Source organism: Bos taurus, chromosome X, assembly GCF_002263795.3.
Source record: "Bos taurus isolate L1 Dominette 01449 registration number 42190680 breed Hereford chromosome X, ARS-UCD2.0, whole genome shotgun sequence".
Taxonomy (NCBI): Eukaryota; Metazoa; Chordata; class Mammalia; order Artiodactyla; family Bovidae; genus Bos; species Bos taurus.
In genome coordinates, this window is record NC_037357.1 from 3,183,104 (window position 1) to 3,208,564 (window position 25,461).

Here is a 25,461-nt window from a genome sequence, read left to right on the forward strand (position 1 = left end):
AACCTCTGGCAACCACTCATCTGTTCTCCATCTATAATTTTGTCATTTAAAGAATGTAACAGGAACAGAATCATACAAAATATATTAATAACTGTCAGAGGCTGACTATATTTTTCAGTCTCTGCATAATACTCTGGAGATCCATCCAAGCTGTTGTATATATCAATAGTCCATTTCTTTTTCTTGCTGTGTGGTGTTCTATGATATGGATGTATCAGTTTGTTTGACCTTTTATTCACTAAAGGATATCTCGGTTATTTTCAATTTTTTTGCAAGTATGAGAAAGCAGTTATAAATATTCATGTTCAGGTTTTTATGTGAATATCACTTTTCAGTTCTCTGGAACAAATGCCTTAGGGTATAATTGCTGGATCATATGGTAATTACACATTTAGTTTTATTAAAAAACCACCAAATTATTTTCTAGAGTAACTGTATTGTTTTACATTCTCACCAGCAATGTATGAGTGATTGGTTTTTATCTTTCAAAAGGAAAATTATATCATTCCCAGAGTTAAAAAGTAGTTTACTGCCCCAGAGAATAACTTGTATTTCCTATGTGTGACTGTATCTACAAAATTTGTTAAATTTCTAAATTAATCTTTCATTATTTCCTTTCATTTGGAGCCTAGAATTGATTATTAACAACAGAACAGGGAAGAAAGAACCAGGTTAATCAACTGAATTTAGTAAAACCTGAGCATACATAGTGGCTAAAGCTCTGAATGGTGAGCAGAAATAAGAAACCCGTCTTTTTACTCCTGAAGCGTCATTGTAGAGGTGACAGCGCTGGACACGGTAGTTTATATAGAAAGAAGAGTGCGTGATGGAGGCTTGCAGAAGTGCAGACAGGCGTGTGAGGAGTGAGGGTGGAGCTTGGCATGGTGGTGGAGCGAGGTGAGAGGCATTGCTGAACGGGTGGACTGCCCAGATGGGGAAGTGTCTCTGAGGCTGGAGGCTGGCGCTGAGGCAGAATGGTCTCAGGACTGGGAGTATTTCGTTTATGTGATTCCAGGTAGGGAAGCAGGAGGTCTGATGTTGGCAGGGTGCCCTGCACCTGGCCTTGTCCCCCCATCTGTCATTCATTCAGACTGTTTCTGAGAGAGTGGGGTATGGAGGGCCACATCCAGAACTTCTGAAGTTATAGGATGAACAGGGCCTTTATCCTGGAATGTCCATTTTGCCCAATGACTGGATGAAAAGTATGAATATTTTTGGTATGTGACGACCCTCGTGGCTATATCATGGAATAGGACACCAAAAAATCACATGAATTTTTGAACAGAAACCTCCCAGGTGGCCTGGAGGTTGGCATTCTCTCTCTTCCCCTGTCCCCAGAGGTGCTCCCAGGCAAGTTGAGGGGCACTGCAGGCGAAGGCAGACAGTATTGAATTCACGTGGTTCAGTCTGGAGTCCCCCTGACTCCCCAGTACAGATCATTCTCATGTGAGGTCTGCAGTTTCACTTGCCTGCTGGTGGTACCTGTTGCTTCTCCTTTACTTTAAGCCCTTCAGTGGTTCCTGGCGCCTACAGTCTAAAGTCCAAACTCATCAGCAGGAGCAACAAAGCCTTTTATGCTCGCTCTCCTAACTGGCTCTGTCGCCTCAGTGTCATCCTGCACCCACCACCCAACCCACACTGAACTTCTTTCAGTTCCTCAAACTCACTCTTCAGACACTCAAACAGAAGAGTGGCATACAGACCCAACATTCAGGCAGAATAGTGGAATCACTCTGCATGCCCTTGTGGCCCAGGCCTTGCCTGTTCACCTGGACGCTTCTAACTTGTCCTTATCTCAGCTCAGGCACCTCTTCCCTTCCAGAAAGCCTTCCTTGACCTCTCTAGCCTAGGTACGTGCCCGGTTGTCATGTACCATAGTACCTTGTACTTTCCTGTGTCATAATACTCAGCACATTGCAATGTCATTTCCTGTTTACTTAGTGGTCATCCTCTCCAGGCTACCGTCTCCCTTGAGAGCAGGGGCTGTGTCTTATTCCCCCACACCCCATGCCTGACACATGGGAGGTGCTCTGTGAATAGGTTTTTGAACGTTTGGTAGTATCCAAAGTTAGACAACATTCAGGATTGGGGTGAGGACTTAGGGGGCAAGGATAAGCAACTCAGGAGCATTATAATTCAGGAACAAAAAGAGAGAAGGATGGAGTAGATCTGCCTCCCCAAGAACTAAGCCTTAAAAGAAGCAGCCTGGCCCTGGTAATGTTTTGGTGAAGTCTGGAAAGAGCCGTTACTATAGGCTTAGGATCCCTGAGTTTATTATGCTATTAATTCCCCTTGCTTTTCCTAGAGTTGTTATTGGTAAAATCACAGGGAAAACCTTCAAAGAATCTATCTTTAGCAGGGACAGGGAAAGGAAGGGAAGAAGTCTTAAAACTTTATCTCAGTCCACAGCAGACTGTGCAGGAAAGTAACCTAAATATAGAAATTAGGGTAGCTCTGAGACAGATGATAGCCTAGCCCTTGGAGTTCTTATTAGACAAATTTAGGGAAGTGCCTTGGAACGTGTTATTATTTAGTGGCTCAGTGTGTCTGACTCTTTTGCAACCCCATGGACTGTAGCCCACCAGGCTTCTCTGCCCATGGGGTTCTCCCAGGCAAGAATACTGGAGTGGGTTGCCATTTCCTCCTCCAGGAGAACTTCCAGACCCAGAAATCAAACCCACATCTCCTGCGAGTCCTCATTACTTATCTGTTTTATATATAGTAGTGTGTCGTGCTCAGTCACTCAGTTGTGTTTGACTCCCTGTGACCCCACCAACTGTAGCCTGCCAGGCTCCTCTGTACATGGAATTTTCTAGGCAAGAATACTGGAGTAGGTTGCCATTTCCTCCTCCAGGGGATCTTCCCGATCCAAGAATCAAACCTGCATTTCCTCCATTGGCAGATGGATTCTTTACCCTTGAGTCACCTGGAAAGCCCCACCTTGGGGCATATACCAGCACAAAATGAATCTTAGTGCAGATTACAAAACTAGCATCCCCTCTGGATGAATAAATTATCAAAAACTGGCCCAATCAAATAAGAAGGCATTCTTCTTCCTCTGGACCAAAGTGTTCAACTTCAGGGCTGATGCAGCATCTTACCAAAGCTGACCGCAGACGGTGCTTGGGCTGGTTGGCTGGCTTTCAGCCCTTAGTTCATACTGTGGTGCAGGGATAAGCTACAACCATGGGATGGCATCCATCCCAAGATAGTGGGGGTTCGCTGGCACCCAGAGGTGGGGGGAATGCAGCAGGGACACCACTTCTTGTCATACACATTCCCAGAGTCGGTCATCAGCGTGGACTCTTCCTATAACAGACCTGTACTGTCCAATACAAGAGCCACTAGTCACACATGACTGTGTTTACATTTTAATTCAAATTAATTAAAATTAAATCAAATTAAAACTTAAGTTGCTCAGTTTTACTAGCCAGTTTCACATATGGCTAGTGGCTCCTGTACCAACAGCACAAATTTCCATAATCCCAGAAAATTTTATTGGACAGGCTGGTATAAATTCTGTATCTTTTGCCCTTACCACCTTATTCTCTTTTCTGGAGCCATACTGCTTGGGTTCAAATACTGACTCTCTTACTAGCAGTGTGATTTGGGGCAAGTTACTTCTCTCTCAGCCCCAGTTTTGTAATCTGTAAAATGGGAGTAGTAACAATAGTGCTGCCTCTTAAGGATGTTTTGAGGGCTGTTATATGAAGAGTGTTTGGAGTTGGCCTAATTGCTAACATCTGTAGAGTAACCATGCAATGAAAGTGAAAGTGAAGTCGCTCAGTCGTGTCCAACTCTTTGTGACCCCATGGACTGTAGCCCACCAGGCTCCTCAGTCCATGGAATTTTCCAGGCAAGAGTACTGGAGTGGGGTGCCATTTCCTTCTCCAGGGGATCTTCCCAACCCAGGGATCGAACCCAGGTCTCCCGCACTGCAGGCAGATGCTTTACCGTATGAGCCACCAGGGAAGCCCATATAGCATGCAATACGTGCTAGCTATATGGTTTTTTATTATTCATCCCCACTCCCTTGAGGATGCAGCCAGTACACAGAGCTGACCTCTTCTACCACCTCACAGAATTGGCACCTAGCCCACACCTGTTCCTCCCCACTCTCCCCTGGAGAGATCCTTTCCAATCTAAACCACAGAAGAAAGACACGTGGCTCATTCATTATCAAACAGTCAGAATTGGTTGAAGTACCAGTTTAAAATCACCTCAAACAAACTGCCAGAGACTGTTTCCCTAATCTCCAGTCAGAAAAAGATGGAGTCATTTTGAAGCCCCAGGGTGATGACTTCCAGTCCTTCAGGGATAGTCTGGCATTGAAGGGAGCCTGACCTTAATAGCTACAGACTAGCCAAGCCAATGAATTTTAGGGAATTTCTTAACAAACTAATCATCTTTACAGTGCAGGAAATAGTCTTTAATTTGTCCATTTCCTCCTTCTGTCAGCAGAGTGATTGTGTGGATTTCAGTGTGTGGTTTTTAACAGGAAGCACTCAAATGCCTCCTATCTTAGGTTATCATCTAATCTTTCACAAGATTTCAAAAATTTTCTCTTCAAAATCAGTATTTTCCCTTTTGTTATTTTTTTCTGAAGTACAACAAAAGATTTTTTTTACATTTCTTATCTGGATTCCATGAGAATATGTGAAATACTCAGGGTACAATGAAAAAGGAATCTCAAAGGTTACTCATTAGAGGAGTTCCTTTCATTATTGAAAAACGTTAACTTTCTACATAGTTCTCTTTAGTTATGTAACAATAATGTCGTAAGTTTCTTCAGTTTCTATTTCTGTGTGTGTGCAAAACATTTCAGGCCTGTCTGATCTAAAAACTAGTCATGGCTGTAACTTAGTTTTTAAAAAACTGTTTTCATTCATGAACCACAGGGGCCAACAACTAGGAGAAAAAATTTATATACTATCTCTTAAAGGACAAGGTCACTTTGTATATTGAAGCATTTCTTTGAACAGCCTTTGAAGAAGTAAATACATTAGATCTGAATTAAAAAAAATTTTTTTTGTTTGTTTTCGTTTTTTTAAAAAGACATTATTTATAGCAGTTCTAGGTTTACAACAAAATTGAGAGGAAGGTACAGAGATTTTCCATATACCCACTGCCCCTACAATTAATAGCTTTCCCCATTATCAACATCCCTCACCAATAGTACATTTGTTACAATTGATGAAGCTACATTGATATACATCACCACCATCAGAATTCTACATAGTCTGTATTAGGGTACACTCTTGGCCTTCTACATTTTATGGGTTTGGACAAATGTATGACATATATCCATTGTTATAATTACCATACAGAGTACTTTCATTGCCTTAAAAATCCTCTGCGTTCCACTAATTCATCTCTCCCCTACTCCAACCCCTGGCAACCATTGATTTGTTTATTCTCCTAGTTTTGTCTTTTCCAGGATTTCATCTGGTTGGAATCAGACAGTATGTAGCATTTTCAGATGGACTTCTATCACTTAATAATACACATGTAACATTCCTCCATATCTTTTCATGGCTTGATAGTTCATTTCTTTTTGGTGCTGAATAATACTCCACTGTCTGGATGTATTACAGTTTATGTATCCATTTAGTGACTAAAGGACATCTTGATTGCTTCCAAGCTTTGGCAATGATGAATAAAGCTGCTTTAAACTTTTGTATGTTGGTTTTTGTGTAGATATAAGGTCTCAATTTCTTTTGGTAAATACCAGAGAGCACAATTACTAATCATATGGTAGGAACATGTTTGGTTTTGTAAGAAACTGTCTTCCAAAGTGCCTGTACCGTTCTGTATTTCCACCAGCAATGAGCAAGAGTTCTTGTTGCTCCACATCCTCATCAGCATTTGATATTGCCGATGTCTGGATTATGGGCGTTCTGACTGGTGTGTAGTGGTATCTTGTTGCTTTCATTTGCATTTCTCCGATGATATGTGCTTATTTGTCATCTGTATGTCTGTGAAGATCTTTGGCTCATTTTTTAGTTGAGTATTTTGCTTTATTGTTCAGTTTTATGAGTTCTTTGTATATTTTGGCTAACAGCCCTTTATCACATGTGTCTTTTGCATACATTTTCTCTCCCGCCCCTCCAGTGTTTGGCTTCTTTTCTTATTCTCTTAATATTATCTTTTGCAGAAGTTTTTAATTTTAATGAAATTCAGCTTATCAATTATTTCTTTTAAAGATCATGCCTTGGATATTGTATCTAAAAAGTCATCACCATACCCAAGATTGTCTAGGTTTTCTCCTATGTTATCTCCTAGGAGGCTTATAGTTTTGCACTTTACATTTAGGTCTGTGATCCATTGTGAGGTTAGCTTTGTGAAGAATATAAGGTCTGTGACTAGATTCTTTTTTTTTTTTTTTTTAACATGTGGCTATCCAGTTGTTCCAGCACCATTTGTTGAAGAGACTATTTGTGCTCCATTGTATTGCCTTTTCCCCTTTGTCAAAGATCAATTGACTATATTTATGGGAAAGATCTGCTTTTTATAAGACTGGATTTGTAGCACAGTCCCCTGGAGAATTGCTGTCAAAATGCTTATCTTAGTCCCTGGGCAAAACCTTCTAAGTAGGATTCCCTGGGAGAGGGGTTGAGGGACTTGCATTTTTCAAATGATCACAGATGATTCTAAAGTAAACAAATCAAGGGTTTGGGACTCTTTCCTCTTAGTTCATTTTCTACATTGTCTTCCTTTTCTGCAGAATGTTTGCACATCTCCCTTGTGACTAATGATGTAAGGCTTTACTCTGTGTATTCTTCTAGTTACTATAAAAGAGAATCCTTTGATAACTTTGACAAAAAGTGTAATGAGCACATTCTGTCTGCCTGTACTGTGCTGGATGATTACTGGGGAAAGGTCTACATAGACGTTTTTGGAAATAAGAAAGAAGATATCAGCATTTAGAGCCACATAGTAGAGTAAGACACTTAGAAAGACCTCATGCTATGGAACACTGATCTGGCAGTGGTTCAGTTCAGGTCAGCCACTCAGTCGTGTCCGGCTCTATGCAACTGCATGGAATCTAGCACGTCAGGCTTCCCTATCCTTCACCATCTCCCAGAGTTTGCTTGAACTCATGTCCATCAAGTCTGTGATGCCATCCAACCATCTCATCCTCTATCATCCACTTTTCCTCCTGCCTTCAATCTTTCCCAGCATCAGGGTCTTTTCCAATGAATCAGTTCTTCGCTTCAGGTGGCCAAAGTATTGGAGCTTCAGCTTCAGCATCAGCATCAGTCCTTCCAATGAATATTCATGATTGATTTCCTTTAGGATAGACTGGTTTGATCTCCTTGCAGTCCAATGGACTCTCAAGAGTCTTCTCCAACACCACAGTTCAGAAGCTTCAATTCTTTGGTGCTCAGCTTTCCTTAGGGTCCAACTCTCACATCCATACATGACTACGGGAAAAACCATAGCTTTAACTAGATGGCCCTTTGTTGGCAAAGTTATGTCTCTGCTTTTTAATATGCTGTATAGGTTGGTCATAGCTTTTCTTCCAAGGAGCAGCATATTTTAATTGCATGGCTGCAGTCACCATCTGCAGTGATTTTGGAGCCCAAGAAGTCTCTCACTGTTTCTACTGTTTCCCCATCTATTTGCCATGAAGTGATGGGACCAGATGCCATGATCTTTGTTTTTTGAATGTGGAGTTTTAAGCTAGCTTTTTCAGTCTCCTCTTTCACTTTCATGGATCACAATAAACTGTGGAAAATTCTGAAAGAGATGGGAATACCAGACCACCTGACCTGCCTCTTGAGAAATCTGTATGCAGGTCAGGAAGCAACAGTTAGAACTCGACATGGAACAACAGACTGGTTCCAAATAGGAAAAGTAGTCCGTCAAGGCTGTATATTGTCACCCTGCTTATTTAACTTATATGCAGAGTACATCATGAGAAATACTGGACTGGAAGAAACACAAACTGGAATCAAGATTGCGGGGAGAACTATCAATAACCTCAGATATGCAGATGACACCACCCTTATGGCAGAAAGTGAAGAGGAACTAAAAAGCCTCTTGATGAAAGTGAAAGTGGAGAGTGAAAAAGTTGGCTTAAAGCTCAACATTCAGAAAACGAAGATCATGGCATCCAGTCCCATCACTTCATGGGAAATAGATGGGGAAACAGTGGAAACAGTGTCAGACTTTGTATTTTGGGGCTCCAAAATCACTGCAGATGGTGACTGCAGCCATGAAATTAAAAGACGCTTACTCCTTGGAAGGAAAGTTATGACCAACCTAGATAGCATATTCAAAAGCAGAAACATTACTTTCCCAACAAAGGTCCGTCTAGTCAAGGCTATGGTCTTTCCTGTGGTCATATATGGATGTGAGAGTTGGACTGTGAAGAAAGCTGAGCGCCGAAGAATTGATGCTTTTGAACTGTGGTGTTGGAGAAGACTCTTGAGAGTCCCTTGGACTGCAAGGAGATCCAACCAGTCCATTCTGAAGGAGATCAGCCCTGGGATTTCTTTGGAAGGAATGATGCTAAAGCTGAAACTCCAGTACTTTGGCCACCTCATGCGAAGAGTTGACTCATTGGAAAAGACTCTGATGCTGGGAGGGATTGGGGGCAGGAGGAGAAGGGGACGACAGAGGATGAGATGGCTGGATGGCATCCCTGACTCGATGGACGTGAGTCTGAGTGAACTCCGGGACTTGGTGATGGACAGGGAGGCCTGGCATGCTGCAGTTCATGGGGTCGCAAAGAGTCGGACTTGACTGAGTGACTGAACTGAAAGAGGCTCTTTAGCTCCTCTTCACTTTCTGCCATAAGGATGGTGTCATTTGCATAGCTGAGGTTGATATTTCTCCCAGCAATCTTGACTCCAGCTTATGCTTCATCTAGCCCACCATTTCACATGATGTACTCTGCATATAAGTTAAATAAGCAGGAAAATAAATAAATAAAAAGCAGTTAAATAAGCAGGCTGACAATATACAGCCTTGAGGTGTTTCTTTTCCAATTTGGAACCAGTCCATTGTTCCATGTCTAATTCTAACTGTTGCTTCTTGACCTGCATACAGATTTCTCAGGAGGCAAGTCAGGTGGTCTGGTATTCCCATCTCTTTAAGAATTTTCCAGGGTTTGTTTAGATCCACACAGTCAAAGGCTTTGGCATAGTCAATAAAGCAGAAGTAGATTTTTCTGGAAGTCTCTTGCTTTTTCAGTGATCCAAGGGATGTTTGCAATTTGATCTCTGGTTCCTCTGCCTTTTCTAAATCCAGCTTGAACATCTGGAAGTTCTTGATTCATGTTCTGTTGAAGCCTGGCTTGAATAATTTTGAGCATTACTTTGCTAGCGTGTGAAATGAGTGCAGTTGTGCAGTAGTTGAGCATTCTTTGGCATTGCCTTTCTTTGGAATTGGAATGAACACTGACTTTTTCCAGTCCTGTGGCCACTGCTGAGTTTTCCAAATTTGCTGGCATATAGAGTGTAGCACTTTTACAGCATCATCTTTTAGGATTTGAAATAACTCAACTGGAATTCCATCACCTCCACTAGCTTTGTTCATAGTGGTGCTTACTAAGGCCCACTTGACTTCACATTCTAGGATGTCTGGCTCTAGGTGAGTGATCACACCATTGTGGTTATCTGGGTCATGAAGATCATTTTTGTATAGTTCTTCTATGTATTCTTGCCACCTCTTCTTAATATCTTCTGCTTCTGTTAGGTCCATATCATTTTTGTCCTTTACTGTGACCATCTTTGCATGAAATGTTCCCTTGGTATCTCTAATTTTCTTGAAGACATCTCTAGTTTTCCCCATTCTATTGTTTTCCTCTATTTCTTTGCATTGATCACTGAAGAAGGCTTTCTTATCTCTCCTTGCTATTCTTTGGAACTCTGCATTCAAATAGGTATATCTTTCCTCTTCTCCTTTGCCTTTAGCTTCTCTTCTTTTCTCAGCTATTTGTATGGCCTCCTCAGACAACCATTTTGCCTTTCTTTTTCTCAGGATGGTCTTGATCACTGCCTCCTGTACAATGTCATGAACCTCTGTCCATAGTTCTTCCGGCACTCTGTCTATCAGATCTAATCCCTTGAATCTATTTGTCACTTCTGCTGTATAATCATAAGCAATTTGATTTAGCTCATACCTGAATGGTCTAGTGGTTTTTCCCTACTTTCTTCAATTTAAGTCTTAATTTTGCAATAAGGAGTTCATGATCTGAGCCACAGTCAGCTCCTGGTCTTGTTTTTACTGACTGTAGAGAGCTTCTCCATCTTTAGCTGCATAGAATATAATCAATCTGCTTTTGGTAGGGACCATAAGATGATGTCCATGTGCAGAGTCGTCTCTTGTGTTGTTGGAAGACAGTGTTTGCTATGACAAGTGGATTCTGTTGGCAAAACTCTGTTAACCTTTGCTTTGCTTCATTTTGTAGTCCAAGGCCAAACTTGCCTGTTACTCCAGGTATCTCTTGTCTTCCTACTTTTGCATTCCACTCCGCTATGATGAAAAGGACATCTTTTTGGGGTGTTAGTTCTAGAAGGTCTTGTAGGTCATCATAGAACCATTCAACATCAGCTTCTTTGTCATTAGTGGTTGGGGTATAGACTTGGATTACTGTGAAATTGAGTGGTTTGCCTTGGAAATGAACAGAAATAATTTTGCTGTTTTGGGATTGCATCCAAGTACTGCATTTCAGAATCTTTTGTTGACTGTGAGGGCTACTCCATTTCTTCTAAGGGATTCTTGCCCACAGTAGTAGATATAATAGTCATTTGAATTAAATTTGCCTATTTGGGTCCGTTGTAGTTCACTGACTCCTCGTATGTCGATGTTCACTCTTGTTGTTTGACTACTTCCAATTTACCTTGATTCATGGATCTAACATCCAGGTTCCTATGCAGTGTTGTTCTTTACAGCATTGGACTTTACTTCCTTCACCCGTCACATCCACAACTGGGCTTTGTTTTCTCTTTGGCTCCATATCTTCATTCTTTCTGAAGCTATTTCTCCACTCTTTGCCACATTGGACATTTACCGACCTGGGAAATTCATCTTTCAGTATCATATCTTTTTGCCTTTTCATACTGTTCATGGGTTCTCAAGGCAAGAATACTGAAGTGGTTCACCATTCCCTTCTCCAGTGGACCACGTTTTGTCAGAACTCTCCACCATGATCTGTCTATCTTGGGTGGCCCTACACGGCATGGCTCATAGTTTCATTGAGTTAGACAAGGCTGTGATCCATGTGATCAGTTTGGTTAGTTTTCTGTGATTGTGGTTTTCATTCTGTCTGCCCCCTGATAGGTAAAGATCGTGTTTAAAGGACACTAATAATGTCAGAGAGGTCAATCTGGAGAAGACATGAAGCCTCAAGTGATTAGGGCATGAAATAGGGTGAGAGGAATATCATAGAGAATTCCAGAGGGTTTGCAAAGAAAGAAGTAACCGAATTTGGTGATAAGATATAAAAAAGAGGGGAGGGGTGATTTCAGAGGCTCTAATCTAATCAAGGAGCCCAGAGAAAAATGAGCTCTGGCTGATGGCAGTTGGGATGGTTAGAAAAAAAGGCAGTTTGTCCAAGAAGAGGGGACATCTGTCTTGGCTGTTGAATTTGAGGCAAGAGTGGAACTCTAAAGTGGAGCAGTTGGAAATCTGGGACTGGCTCCAAGGCAGTAGGTCAGGATTAGGAATCCTCAGTGCAGAAATTCTAGTTGAGGAGTGGAAGTGATAAATGGGCGAGTGGATGAGGGAGTAAGAAATAGAGAAGAATACACAGAGGGCTGAAGACTGGGTGTGAATTCTGTGAGAATAGAAGAAAGGAAAGGAACAAGCCAAGAGAACAAGGAAGGAGCAGACAGAGGGACTAGGGAAACTTGGAATTGAGCAGATAAGGCATTTTCAGGAAACATAAAATTTGTCCTCCTGGCCTCGTACTGTTTCCCATACAGAAGAGGAAAAAGAGTCAAGACTCCTATGGTTTCCATAGCTATTGAAAATATAATATTCATGAAAAAGGAACATTCATTTCTTCCTCAAGTGTGAAGTGGAGCCATGTTATAAAATAGGGTTTTAAAAAAAAAGCTACCCTGCCAAATTGCAAATATGGCTTTTCATGGATATCTTTAATCATGTAAAAACAAACAGACATCTGTATTTGTTTCTTGCATATGTGGTTAAAAAATAATGCAGAAGGTTATCTCATTTTATCTTGTAGGCACAACAGCCTGGGAAAAATTCTTCAGTGTGAAAACATCTACAGAGAAGGCCAACACATTGCTTGTTCCTTTAATCTGACTAAGGTGAAGGATTCCAGTTTTGAACAGCACAGCGTCCAAGTAATGGTTAAGGACAATGCAGGAAAAATCAGACCATCCTTCAATATAGTGCCTTTAACTTCTCATGGTAAGTTTTAGAAGTACTCCATGACAGTGTGGATGAAAGTGTTATGTCATCAATACGAATGATAAAAAAAATGATGATTTTGATTTGAAGATCTTCCCAGAAAAAAGGGACTATATTTATGTATATTTTTCTTTGTTCCTTGTTAAAGTAGCAAGCTTGTAAATTCTCATATTTCTTGTGCATATATGCCACATGCTTTATCCATATTTACTTATGCATATGCTGAGCCTTAGAGCAAGCAGTTAGTTGTAGAACTGAGATTGGAGCTCAGGTTCTCTGACTTTTTTAACAGTTTTAAATGTTTAGTTATTTATTTGACTTCACTGGGTCTTTGTCGAGGCATGCGGAGTCTTTGATGTTCATTGTGGCAGATGGGATCTTTAGTTACAGCATGTGGGATCTGGTTCCCTGACCAGGGATCAAACCCAGGCCCCCTGCATTGGGAACATAGAGTCTTAGCCACTGGAGCACCAGGGATGTTCCTCTCTGACTCTTAAGATCTATTCTCTTTTACTTACACTCCAGAGGATGATGCTGCAGAATAAATGTGATTTAATATAGTTCCTGAATAATCTGTCTCTTTGTTTAACAACAACAAAAAAGCTTAGACTGGAGATGGAGTGATCAGGATTGATATTCAAACTGTCTAACATTTTGAGTAACCCAGGCACGGATCAATGAGAACAACCAGTGCAGCTGAGTTTCGGCCAATTACAAAGAGCCCTCAACTTGAAAACAAAATACCTGCTTAAGGTCACTTTGGATATGGCATATACACTCTAATTTCCTCTTCATCTATAAAAGGGGGTACATAGTCCCTCTGGAACTCAGAGGATTGTTGTAAGGTCCAAATGATGTGACATATGTAAAGGCATTTTGTATATCTCTAAAGCAGAGTCATATGTGCTTAGTCACTCAGTCGTGTCTGACTCTTTTCAACCCCATGGACCATAGCCCACCAGGCTCCTCTGTCCATGGGGATTCTCCAGGCAAGAATACTGGAGTGGGTTGCCATGCCCTCCTCCAGGGGATCTTCCCAACCCAGGAATCGAACCCAGATCTCCTGCATTGCAGGCAGATTCTTTACTGCCTGAGTCACCAGGGAAGCCACATTATATTTACTTATTTGCTGTAGTATCACAACAGGGAGCTCTGATTCTAGCTAAAGTGGTACACAGAAAATTTACAAGCAAATAATCATGAATTGACAAAGGTTCCCAAGTCTGTGAGCAGAACACTATTTACTGCCCTTTCAGACAGTCGTGGAAGTGAATTCTAATAGTGCACCCAAGGCAGCTTAATTTGTAAGCCAGGGAGTGATGTTGAGGCAACTTGCCAAATGGGATCATTTGAAGCAAAGCCCTTCTCTCTCCTCCCCCTTGCTTGGAAGCATGTCCTCAATGGACCTTTTAAAGCTCATTTTGCTGCTCTTCTACCTAGAGATGAGTGGTGCTGTAAGAGATGAATGGGAGATTCTTGTTAGCCAGAAGAGGATGCTGTGAAGTTGTTTTCTGTTAATTGTCCACTCTCTTTTGTTGCTTGGTCTTAAGCATAATTGACTCCTGAAAAACTAAATTGACCAGGCTAATTTCTCTTTTTACTTTCTTTTAAATCATGGTTATGATTATATAACATTAAATATGCCATCTTAACCATTTTCAAGTGTACAGTTCAGTAGTGTTAAATATATTCACAGTGTTGTGCAGTAGATCTCTAGAACTCTCTCACTTTGTAAAACTGAAACTTCATGCCCATGAAATACTAATTCTCCCTCCCCCGGCCCCTGGTAACCACCTTCCTACTTTCTGTTTCTACGGCTTTGACTGCTTTAGATGCCTCTTATAAGTGGAATCATACAGTATTGGTCCTTTTGTAATGGACTTATTTCATTAGTATCATGTCCTCCAAGTTCATCCCTGTTGTTGTTTAGTCACTCAGTCATATCCGACTCTTTGTGACCCTATGGACTATAGCCTGCCAAGCTCCTCTGTCCATGAGATTTTCTAGAGTGGGTTGTCATGCCCTCCTCCAGGGGATCTTCCCAGCCCAGGGATCGAACTCACATCTCCTACATCTCCTGCATTGGCAGGTGGGTTCTTTACCACTGCACCACACGAGAAGCCCTTCATTCCTGTTGTAATCTATGACAAAACTATGCTGATGTTTTCATTGTGGTCTTTGATTGGCATAAATGAGCGCTGGCTGCGGGAACCCCTTGTACCTGATGCCCCTCAGTACCATCAGGAAGAGTCACGTCTGGACCCAAGCACTTCTTTACCCCACCCCCTTGTTGTAGCTAGATGTCTAGATTATACCCCAGCCATGCCCTAACCAGATGCAGGTCAGAATCTGCATCATCTGCCAGCCCGAAGATGTTCCTTAGATCTATTTTACTACGCAGTTTAAGCTTCCTACAAGGGACTTTCCTTCTGGTCCAGTGATCGGGACTCTGAGCTTCCACTGCAGAGGACCCAGGTTCAATCCCTGATCAGGGAAATAAGGTCCTGCATACTGTGTGGTGTGGCCAAAAACAAGAAAAAGAAACAAAGAAAAAAAAAATAAGCTTCCTACATTAACTGTGATTAATCAGAAATTCTAGAACTGTATGTCTGATCATGTAAGGCCATTAAAAGCATCAGACCTATTTTGATTTACCTTTGTGACCTTCATTGTCTCTACGTATAAGTGCTGTGCCGTGTTTAGTCGCTCAGTCCTGTCCAGTTCTGTGCAACCCCATGGACTGTAGTCTGCCAGCTCCTCTGTCCATAGGGATTCCCCAGGCAAGAATGAGGATTTTCCCAACCCAGAGATCGAACCCAGGTCATCCACATTGCAGGTGGATTCTTTACCATCTGTGCCACAGGGAAGCCTAAGAATACTGGAGTGGGTAGCCTATCCCTTCTCCAGGGGAATGTCCTGACCCAGAAATCAAACCGGGCTGTCCTGCATTGCAGGCGGATTCTTAACCAGCTGAGCTATTAGGAAAGCTCATATGTGTATCTCATCAAAATTAACTCTGGAAATTAATTTGTATTCTTCTGTTTTTTGTCTTTCAGTGAAACCTGATCCTCCACATATTAAAAATCTCTCCTTCCAAAATGGTGACTTATATGTGCAGTGGACAAATCCACAGAATTTTCAAAGCAAATGCTTGTCTTACGAAGTAGAAGTCAATAACAGCCACGCTGAGACACATGATATTTTCTATGTAAGTTTTTTTTTTTTAGATAGTTGTTATTTAGAAATTTTTCTTGCATTTCTTACAGTGTAATAAATTGAAATATCAATGAAAAATAGCTTATAGATTTGTCACCTGATGATAATGGTTTCTCTGAAACAGCGTGTGGTGGAAGGTTTGATGGTTTATGATAGTATTGCCTACAAGAGTTCAGGCATTCCTTAATGTATTTGCTGAAAAGTCTTTTTACTACATGTCTGTCGTGTACTACCAGGCACTATTTTACGTGCATGTGACACCTGATAAAAAAAAAAAAAAATTTGCCCATGAAGCTTACCTACTAAAAAATAAGTACATAAATGAGCAAACTAATTTTAGAGAATGAATGCTATGCAGAAATTTAAGTGGGGTAATGGCAAGGCCTGAGGGAATATTAGGTAGGGTAGGTATCCACAGTGATGAGATTTGAGATGAGACCAGAACAATGAGCAGGAGCTAGCCATTTGATGATCTGGAGGTGAAGGGGACAGCGTGGTCAAAGACTTAGGCAGGAATGAGCTTGGCATGTGTGAGAAACAGGAGACTGGCATGACCAAAACATAGTAGGAAGAGGTGTCTGAGCCTAGAGCCGAGATCAGATTATGTAGCTACTTAGAGGCTCCAGTATGGCTGTTCAGTTTTTTTGGAGTTTGTAGCAACTAGAGTAGTCAATACTGAGTAGTTAGTATTTTTTGGATAATCTACATTTATGCTCTTTAGAATCTAATACAAAACAAGCAGATTAGAGGTCCCTGTGGAGTAGGAAATGGCAACCCACTCCAGTAATCTTGCCTGGGGAATTCCATGGACAGAGGAGCCTGGCGGGCTACAGTCCATGGGGTCGCAAGGAGCTGGACTCCACTGAGCGACTGAGCATATACGCATGCATTGGAGCACTGGGCCTAACAGGGTGTGGCATAACCTCAGGGCTCAGTTGCATTGTTATGCTCTAGAACAGAGATCTCAAACTCAGACCTCAGACATTTTTGTTTGGACCACAAAACGAAGTGGGGTTTTGTTTGCTTGTCTATTACATTTGATTTTTCTGCCCAGATTGAAAACTGTGGTACCTGAGGGTATAGTTGCCATAAGGTGGCGCCTTAGGACCACTGGAACTGTGCCACTCACTTGTGTTACCTGCCTGGGCCCTGTGTCCATTTGAGTTTGAGAGGTTAGAAACCATGGGCTTTTACAGGAGTCCTGCATCTCACATGTGGGAAGATCCCTTGGTTCACTTGTTTTAGCTCGTCATGGGAATTTCGAAAACTAAAGTATTTTATTTACTAAAATAAGCCGCTGTTGACAGGCTGTAACTCTTGAGGGAGCAACCAGGTCCACAGCTGAGCAGAGCTCTTCTGGGCATTTGCAAATGAAAGCATTTGTTGAAGCAGAATAATCATTTTTCATCCCAGAAACCAGGGTCTCCAAATAATGCCACAAAAGGAAAAAGCAAAGGGCTTCCATGCGGGGAGGGGGTGAGGCTTGAATTTACAACTGAGTTATCAGAAAGCCAAATATGCTTGACTATTCCAGCCTTGACTGCTCTCTTCTGTCTGAAATCCAGAGACACATGCCACTTGCATTACTCACTTGGCACTAAATGATGTCCTGCTAGCTACCCATGATCTTGACTAAAAATATAAGCTCCTGTAAGGGGGAGGAGTTAGGTGGTGTTTACTTTGTACTGTTCTGGCTACTAATACCAGCTAATATGTATTAAGCAATTGCTGTGTATTAGCTATTTCAACTGGAGAAGGAAATGGCAACCCACTCCAGTATTCTTGCCTGGAGAATCCCAGGGATGGAGTAGCCTGGTGGGCTGCCACCTATGGGGTCGCACAGAGTCGGACGCGACTGAAGCGACACAGCAGCAGCAGCAACAGCAGCTATTTTAATAAGTACTTTATCTGAGTTGTCTCATTTAGTCCTCACAGTAACCCCAAGGATCTAGGCCTGTTACAGATAGGAAAACTTCAGTCTCAAAGATTATTCCTAAGGTCACATTTCTAGTAAGGGTTAGAATTCAAGATTTCAGCAAAAGTCTAACTCCAAAGCTTTTATTCTTAACCCCCTAGGGACCACCTCAGTACTTCCTCTTGCTAGTAATAGCCATCACTTATTGCTCATGATGTATTACAAATACAGTCTTCTATGTACTTCTTATAGAGTTGCTCATAGCAATCCATGAAATTGGTTCCTTTTTAACCTATGTTTTAGTGAGAAACAAGGCTCAAAGAGCAAGTTGAGTAACTTGCTACAGGCCACACAGCTAGTAAGTATGACTTCAGAGGTTGGTCTCCAGGTATTACATTTTAACCAAGAACACTGGGTATAAGACCATGTGTACAGTTGTCACTTAATAAATTCTTATTGGATTGTTACCTTTTTAAAAAAAAAAAAAACTTCTGAACTGAAGAGAGCATATATACTGTGGAGTTTATCCATCAAAACCAGAACTGTAGTCAATTTGGAATTAACTCTGTTTATACACTTGAGTTTAATGTTCTGTATCTTAGCAGATGTTCACCAGCTGCTCCATCCCCTAGATTGTCATCAGCTTTTTGTGTGCACACTGCTTTTGAGCTCAGCTGGTTAGACCCTTTCTTGGTTCTTCTTGCAAGACTTTTTGAGGAGCTATTTGGCCTGGTGTTCTAGTTAAGAGGGGGAAGTAAACTGGAGCATGAGCTGGTGCCATCCATGGCTCTGGGTCAGGGGTCGCTTATGACAGAATCATAAAGCATGGAGTGACTTATCTTTGGGCATGCCCATTCCCGCCAGCTATCCACTTGGTAATCTGTGTCCTTGTTTCCCTTTTCTCACGGAAGTATCTGAGCAGCTGATAAACTACACAAGGAGATTTACATTTGAACAAGAGCCCAGAACCATCAATTTACACAACAGGCCTCTGACTCCATATGGCCAGCACTGGGGTACAGTAACCCCTGAGTAGCTTTTTCTCTGACCTTATATGAAGTATTGACAGGATGGCTCATCATCATTCAGTTGGCCTTTCACTCTTCACAAATGCTGGTAGGAACCATTCAGTGAATGACATTGAATGCCCCAAATCATAGCATGTGTTCTAGTCTTTGTCCCATGTTTAAACATCTCTGATAGAAGTTGACTATTTTTTCCATCTGTACTGAGGTATGATTGGCAAGTAAAAATTATATGTATTTAGGTTGTACAATATTATTTTAAGGTATACAAGGTTATAATAATCATATACATTGTGAGATGATTATCACAATCAAATTAACTCATTCATAACCTCACAGACTTAGCTTTTTCTGTGGTGAGAAAACAAGATCTCTCAGCAAATTTCAGGTATACAGTACAGTATTATTAACTGTAATCATCATGTGAAAGTTGCTCACTTGTGTCCAACTCTTTGCAACCCCATGGACTATATAGTCCATGGAATTCTCCAGGTCAGAATACTGGAGTGGGTAGCCTTTCCCTTTCCCAGGGGATCTTCCCAACCCAGGGATTGAACCCAGGTCTCCTGCACTGCAGGTGGATTCTTCACTAGCTGAGCCACAACAGAAGCCCAAGTATACTGGAGTGGGTAGCCTATTCCTTCCCCAGCAGATCTTCCTGACCCAGGAACCGAACCAGGATCTACTGCATTGCAGGCAGATTCCTTACCAACTGAACTATCAGAGAAGCCCCATTAAATCCTCAGAATTCATAACTGAAAATTTGTACCCCTGACCAACATCTTTCCATTTTCCCCACTCCCCAGCCTCTGGCAATTACCATGCTGCACTGCGCCTCAGTAAATTTGACTTATTTGAATTCCATATACAAGTGAGATCATATAGTATTTGTCTTTCTCTGTCTAACTTATTTCACTTAACATAGTGCCCTGAGGTTTCTTCCATGTTGTCACAAATGGCAGGATTTCCTTGGGGTTGCTGAATCATATGATAGTTCTATTTTTAATTTTTTGAGAAACCTCCATACTGTTCCAAAGTGACTGCAACGGTTTATATTCCCACCAACAGTGCATGAGGGTTCCTTTTCTCTACACCCTCTCCAGCACTTGTTATCTCTTATCTTTTTGACGACAGCCATTCTGTTATCAACAGTGTAAGATGATTGTGGTTTTGATGTATATTTTGCTAATGATTAGTGTATATTTTATACACTAGTGTATATTAGTGATATTAGTGTATAATAGTGGATATTAGTGATGTTGAATGTCTTTTCATGGACCTGTTGCCAAAAGTAGACTATTGAAATGAAGCAAGAGACTTTCATGTGTTGATTTTGAAATATCTGCATTTTAGGAACTGGTTATTCTCTTTACATCATACAGCAAGTGACTTAAATTGTGTAGAGGAGAAATTTGCATTTTCTTTTGTTTTCTCTAACTCAGTCATTTAAAAACAATAATTTTGTTTAACATTTTTATTTTTGGCTGTGCTGGGTCTTTGTTGCTGCATGGGCTTTCCTCTAGTTGCAGCAAACAGAGGCTACTCTTTCTTGTGGTGTGCAGGCTTCTCATTACTGTGGATTCTCTTGTTGCAGAGCATGGGCTTTAGGGCACACGGGTTTCAATAGCTGTGGCACATAGGCTCAGTAGTTGCAGTCCCCAGGCTCTAGAGCTCAGGCCCAATAGTTGTGGCTCACGGGCTTAGTTGCACCCCAGCATGTGGGATCTTTTTGCACCAGGGATCGAACCTGTGTCTCCTGCATGACAGGTGGATTCTTTACCACTGAACCACCAGGCAAGTCCTAACTCAGTCCTTTTTTGATATTTGATATGTTATTGGGCTTCCCAGGTAGTAGTGCTAGTGGTAAAGAATCTGCCTCCCAGTGCAGGAGGCGCAGTTTCAATCCCTGGGTCACGAAGATCCCCTGGAGAAAGAAATGACAACACACTCCGGTATTCTTTTCTGGAGAATCCCATGGACAGAGGAGCCTGGTTGGCTACAGCCCATGGGGTTGCAAAGAGTCGGACACGACTGAGCGTCTGAGCACGTATTCTCAACAAGGGAGCATATTTTTAAACTATGTATTGCTATGTAGTGTACTATAGAAAAATTGCAGAAGGCATTATGGACAGCTCAGTGATTCTTCACAAATGATTTGTCACTTACAAAACCAGCTCCCCATAAGCTCAATCGTGACCTCTTTTGGTCACTACTTTCCCAAAGAGCACTTATTATCTGGACTTCGAATCCCACTAGTGCCACCTGAGAAGCCCTGTATTGGGATGTAGCCGATGAACAATGTAGTGATAGTTTTAGGTGCACAGCAGAGTGACTCAGCCATACATATACACGTATCCATTCTCCCCCAAACTCCCCTCCCATCCGGGCTGCCACATAACATTGAGCAGAGTTCCCTGTGCTGTGCAGTAGGTCCTTGTTGGTTATCCTTTTTAAATATAACACTGTATACTTGTACATCCCAAACGTCCTAACTATCCCTTCCCCCAACCCTTCCCCCTGCTAACCATAAGTTCATCCTCTAAGTCTGTGAGTCTGTTTCTGTTTCATAAATAAATTCATTTGTATCATTTATTTTTTTAATTTTTATTTTTAAATGAAGGATTATCACTTTACAATGTTGTGTTGGTTTCTGCCATACAAAAACGTGAATCAGCTATAAGTGTACATATATCCCCTCATTTCTTTTTAGATTCCACACACAAGGGTTATCCTATGATATTTCCTCCCTCCATCTGACTTACTTCACTCAGTATGACAATCCTAGCACCATTTATTTTTTAAAAAACCTCCCTTTTTCCCACTATACCTGGTCTTCTATTAATGGTATAAAAAAAACTTGTTAAAATGCTTAAATGATATAAAATATGGTCTTTAATTTCTTTTGAATTTATGTATTTTTTTATATTTTTGAGGTTGAAGAGGCCAAATGTCAGAATACAGAATTTGAAGGAAACCTAGAGGTCAGTGAATTCAACTTGAGCTATTTGGACTTAAACTCAATGGTAATTGGTGATGAGGCATATCCTAAATTTGAACTGCTTTAAGGAAAACAAAGTACTTTGTTCTATAGATTATTGCCAATTTTCTTTTTCATGAGTTAAAGTCAGATAATTTACATTGCAATACGAAGTCTTTGTCATATACAGAACTTGGCAGATAATTATATTTAGGATTCAGAAGCAGAGAAAGAGAATAAACTGGTAATATTCCTTGTGTTTTTATCTTGTATCTAAGGGTACAATTTGTTTCATGGTTCCTGGTGTTCTTCCTGATACTTTGAACACAGTCAGAATAAGAGTCAAAACAAATAAGTTATGCTATGAAGATGACAAACTCTGGAGTAATTGGAGTCAAGCGATGAGTATAGGTAAGAGAATGGGATTTCATTAAAATTTAAACCATTGATGCATGGAAACTAAATTGAGGCAGAAAACATTATGGGAAAGCACTGTTCTTCATTCTTGACATCAGCCAGAGAACACTCACAATTGAAATATACTTTCTGTTTAATTATTATCAAGTCACTCAGAGTTAATTTACATTATGCAGCTCTTTGAAAATTTGCCATCCAAATGATGTTATTCTCTCTTTTGTCCTGTTTCCATCTTTGCCAACAACCTGAACAAAACTATAGAAGGCAGGCATGATTAAATCTGCAGATTGTGCAGTGCTAGAGGACTATCCTATGTGCTGGTAACAGAATCAAGAGTATGACAATGACCTTGATGACATTTTATTGAAATAAACCTGTATCTGGGATTCCCTGATAGCTCAGTTGGTAAAGAATCCACCTACAGTGCAGGAGACCCTGATTCGATTCCTGGGTTGAGAAGATCCCCTGGGAAAGGGAAAGGCTACCCACTCCAGTATTCTGGCCTATAGAATTCCATGGACTGTATAGTCCTTGGGGTCACAAAGAATTGGACATGACTGAGTGACTTTCACACTTTCAGGTTTGGAAAAAAAAAGTTTCACTTATTAATTGCTAGAAGCAAGTATAGGATTGAAAAGACATGTGCCTTATGGATACATGTATTGTAGGGTGGGGGCTAGGGTTTTATTAAGCTCAAAGTGACTCAACATCAGACCCTTTAAATGTCTCCCAAAGGCATATATAATCATAGGCAGCAGTGATAGTACAGCATCCAGAATAAGGGAATGCTGCAGCGTGTGGCACAATGTCCTGGCCACATCTGAAGTGTGCAGTATTCCATCCTGGGCACCACATTGTAAGAGGTACATTAGGAGACTGGAATTTTTCCCTGAAAGCGTAATCAGGATGTTGAAGAATGTTAAAATTTGGGGAGGCACAGTTAATGAAGTAAGCCTAGGGAGTCATGTTTGCTGAATTCTAATATTTGAGGTAGTGTCAAGTAGAAGAGAGAATAGGCTGTCTTTTGTGTGTGTGTGTGTGTGGCTCTATGGGGCAAAACAGGACCAACTTAAGAACTTCCTAACAGCTACCTTGGAGAAGGCAATGGCACCCCACTCCAGTACTCTTGCCTGGAAAATCCCATGGACAGAGGAGCCTGGTAGGCTGAAGTCCATGGGGTCGCTAACAGTCGGACACAACTGAGCGACTTCACTGTCACTTTTCACTTTCATGTGTTGGAGAAGGAAATGGCAACCCACTCCAGTACTCTTGCCTGGAGAATCCCAGGGATGGGAAGCCTGGTGGGCTGCCGTCTATGGGGTCGCACAGAGTCGGATACAACTGAAGTGACTTAGCAGCAGCAGCAGCAGCAACAGCTACCTAACAATAAGAGAAGCAGGCTATTGAAGTAATCAAGCCCTATTAATTGAGAGATTGAACAAGCTATATGCCAGGCTACATTATATTATTGCATAAGAAATTAGTGTCTTAAAAAATAGATATTCACTATCTCACAGTTTCCATGGCTCAGGAATCTGGGCACAACTTAGCTAGGTACCTCTGGCTCAAGTTCTCTCATAAGGTTCCAGTCAAGCTGTTGACTGGGACTGTGGTTCCATCTGAAGGCTTGACTGGTGCTGGAGAATCCACTTTCAAGATCACTTATATGGTCATTGCAAATCCTCATTTTCACACTGGCTGCTGGATGGAGGCTTTAGAAGGTTTCATTTTGTGCCTCCAAATGATATGTTCAAGTTGCAATTCCTCATGCATATGAATATGACCTTATTTGGAAATAGAATTTTTACAGATGTAATCAAGTTAAGAGGAGGCCATAAGGGCTAAGTGAAAAGTGAAAAGTAAAAGTGTTAGTCTCTCAGTTGTGTTTGACTCTTTGTGACCCCATGGACTGTAGCCTGCCAGGCTTCTCAGTCCATGGAATTCTCCAGGCAAGAATACTGGAGTGAATTGCCATTCCCTTCTTCAGAGGCTTTTCCTGACCCAGGAATCAAACCCAGGTCTCCTGCCTTGCAGGCAGATTCTTCACTATCTGAGCCACCAGGGAAGCCCTTAAGGGCTGAGAGCAGGTCCTAAATCCAGTGACTAGTATCCTTATCAGAAGAAGAGAGAATACACAGAAACAGAGAAGGCCATGTGAAGATGAAGGCAGAGATTGGAGTGATGCAGCTACAAGCCAAGGAATGCCAAGGATTCTTGAGAGCCACCAGAAGCTAATATTTTGGCCTTCTGGCCACCAGAGCTATGAGAGCATATGTTTCTATTGTTTTGGGTCAACCAGTATATGGCGATTCTTTACAGCAGCTCTAGGAAACTAATACGGAGGTCTCTCTCAGTCCCTTACCACTTGAACCTCCCCACAGGGCTACCTTATGACATGGCAGCTGGCTTCCCCAAGTGAGTGGTCCAAGAAAGAAAGAGCATATGAGAGAACACCCAATATGAGAACCACAGCCCTTTATAACCTCGTCTCAGAAGGGACATTCCATCACTGTTGTGGTTCACACATTTAGTCTGCTGCTGCTGCTGCTGCTGCTAAATCACTTCAGTCGTGTCTGACTCTGTGCGACCCCATAGATGGCAGCCCACCAGGCTCCCCCATCCCTGGGATTCTCCAGGCAAGAACACTGGAGTGGGTTGCCATTTCCTTCTCCAATGCATGAAAGTGAAAAGTGAAAGTGAAGTCGCTCAGTTGTGTTCAACTCTTAGTGACCCCATGCACTGCAGCCTACCAGGCTCCTCCATCCATGGGATTTTCCAAGCAAGAGTACTAGAGTGGGTTACCACTGCCTTCTCTGACACATTTAGTCTAGCCCACCCTAAAGGGGAGAGAATTACACAAGGGTGTGAATATCAGGAGGCAAGGATCATTTAGAGTCATCTTAGAGGCTGCCTAACACAATGCTAGGCCCTGATGATGCTTTCCAGATGTTCATGCCCTCATGGAAAAGATGAGGATATAAATAGACATGTGCCATTCTAAGTGTTAAGTGTAGCAAGGCAGTTAATGAAAGGATTTGGAATTGGACAGTGCTGGGTTTTAGGCTTCACTCCATTACTTTTTAAACCCTCTGGACAAGCCATTAAACCTTTCTCAGCCTTATACCTCTCATCTGTATAAATGGGAAATAATATTATCTATCTCTAGAACTTCCCTGGTGGCTCAGCAGTAAAGAATCCACCTGCCAGTGCAGGAGATGTGAGTTTGATCCCTGGATTGGGAAGATCCTCTGGAGGAAGAAATGGCAACCCAGTCCAGTATTCTTGCCTGGAGAATTCCTTGGGACAGAGGCGCCTGGTGGGCTGCAGTCCTTGGGGTCACAGAAGAGTTGGACACTACTTAGCAACTAAAACAATGACAACAATAATGCTAAATAACCAATAAAACAAGATAATTGGTGTTAATGAGATGACGTATTTTAAAAATATAACTTCTTTGTTAATAGTGTCTAAAACCAATTAAGATATCCTGGTTTCAGATAATCCTTAAGGTGCTTATTTATCCA

At 41.6% G+C, this 25,461-nt stretch overlaps 1 protein-coding gene across 2 annotated transcripts in view; it reads left to right on the plus strand.

Moving 5' to 3' along the window:
• The window catches only part of IL13RA1 (interleukin 13 receptor subunit alpha 1), a 78,127-nt gene that overhangs the window by 14,299 nt on the left and 38,367 nt on the right, over nucleotides 1-25,461 (plus strand). The window contains exons 5-8 of one of the 2 annotated variants that reach the window (XM_059883296.1): nucleotides 12,200-12,387; nucleotides 15,444-15,595; nucleotides 21,477-21,566; nucleotides 21,799-21,931. In XM_059883296.1, coding sequence (XP_059739279.1) covers nucleotides 12,200-12,387; nucleotides 15,444-15,595; nucleotides 21,477-21,566; nucleotides 21,799-21,931 — 563 coding nt within the window. The remainder of the gene's footprint in view (nucleotides 1-12,199; nucleotides 12,388-15,443; nucleotides 15,596-21,476; nucleotides 21,567-21,798; nucleotides 21,932-25,461) is intronic. The other variant, NM_001206677.2, reaches the window with a different exon arrangement.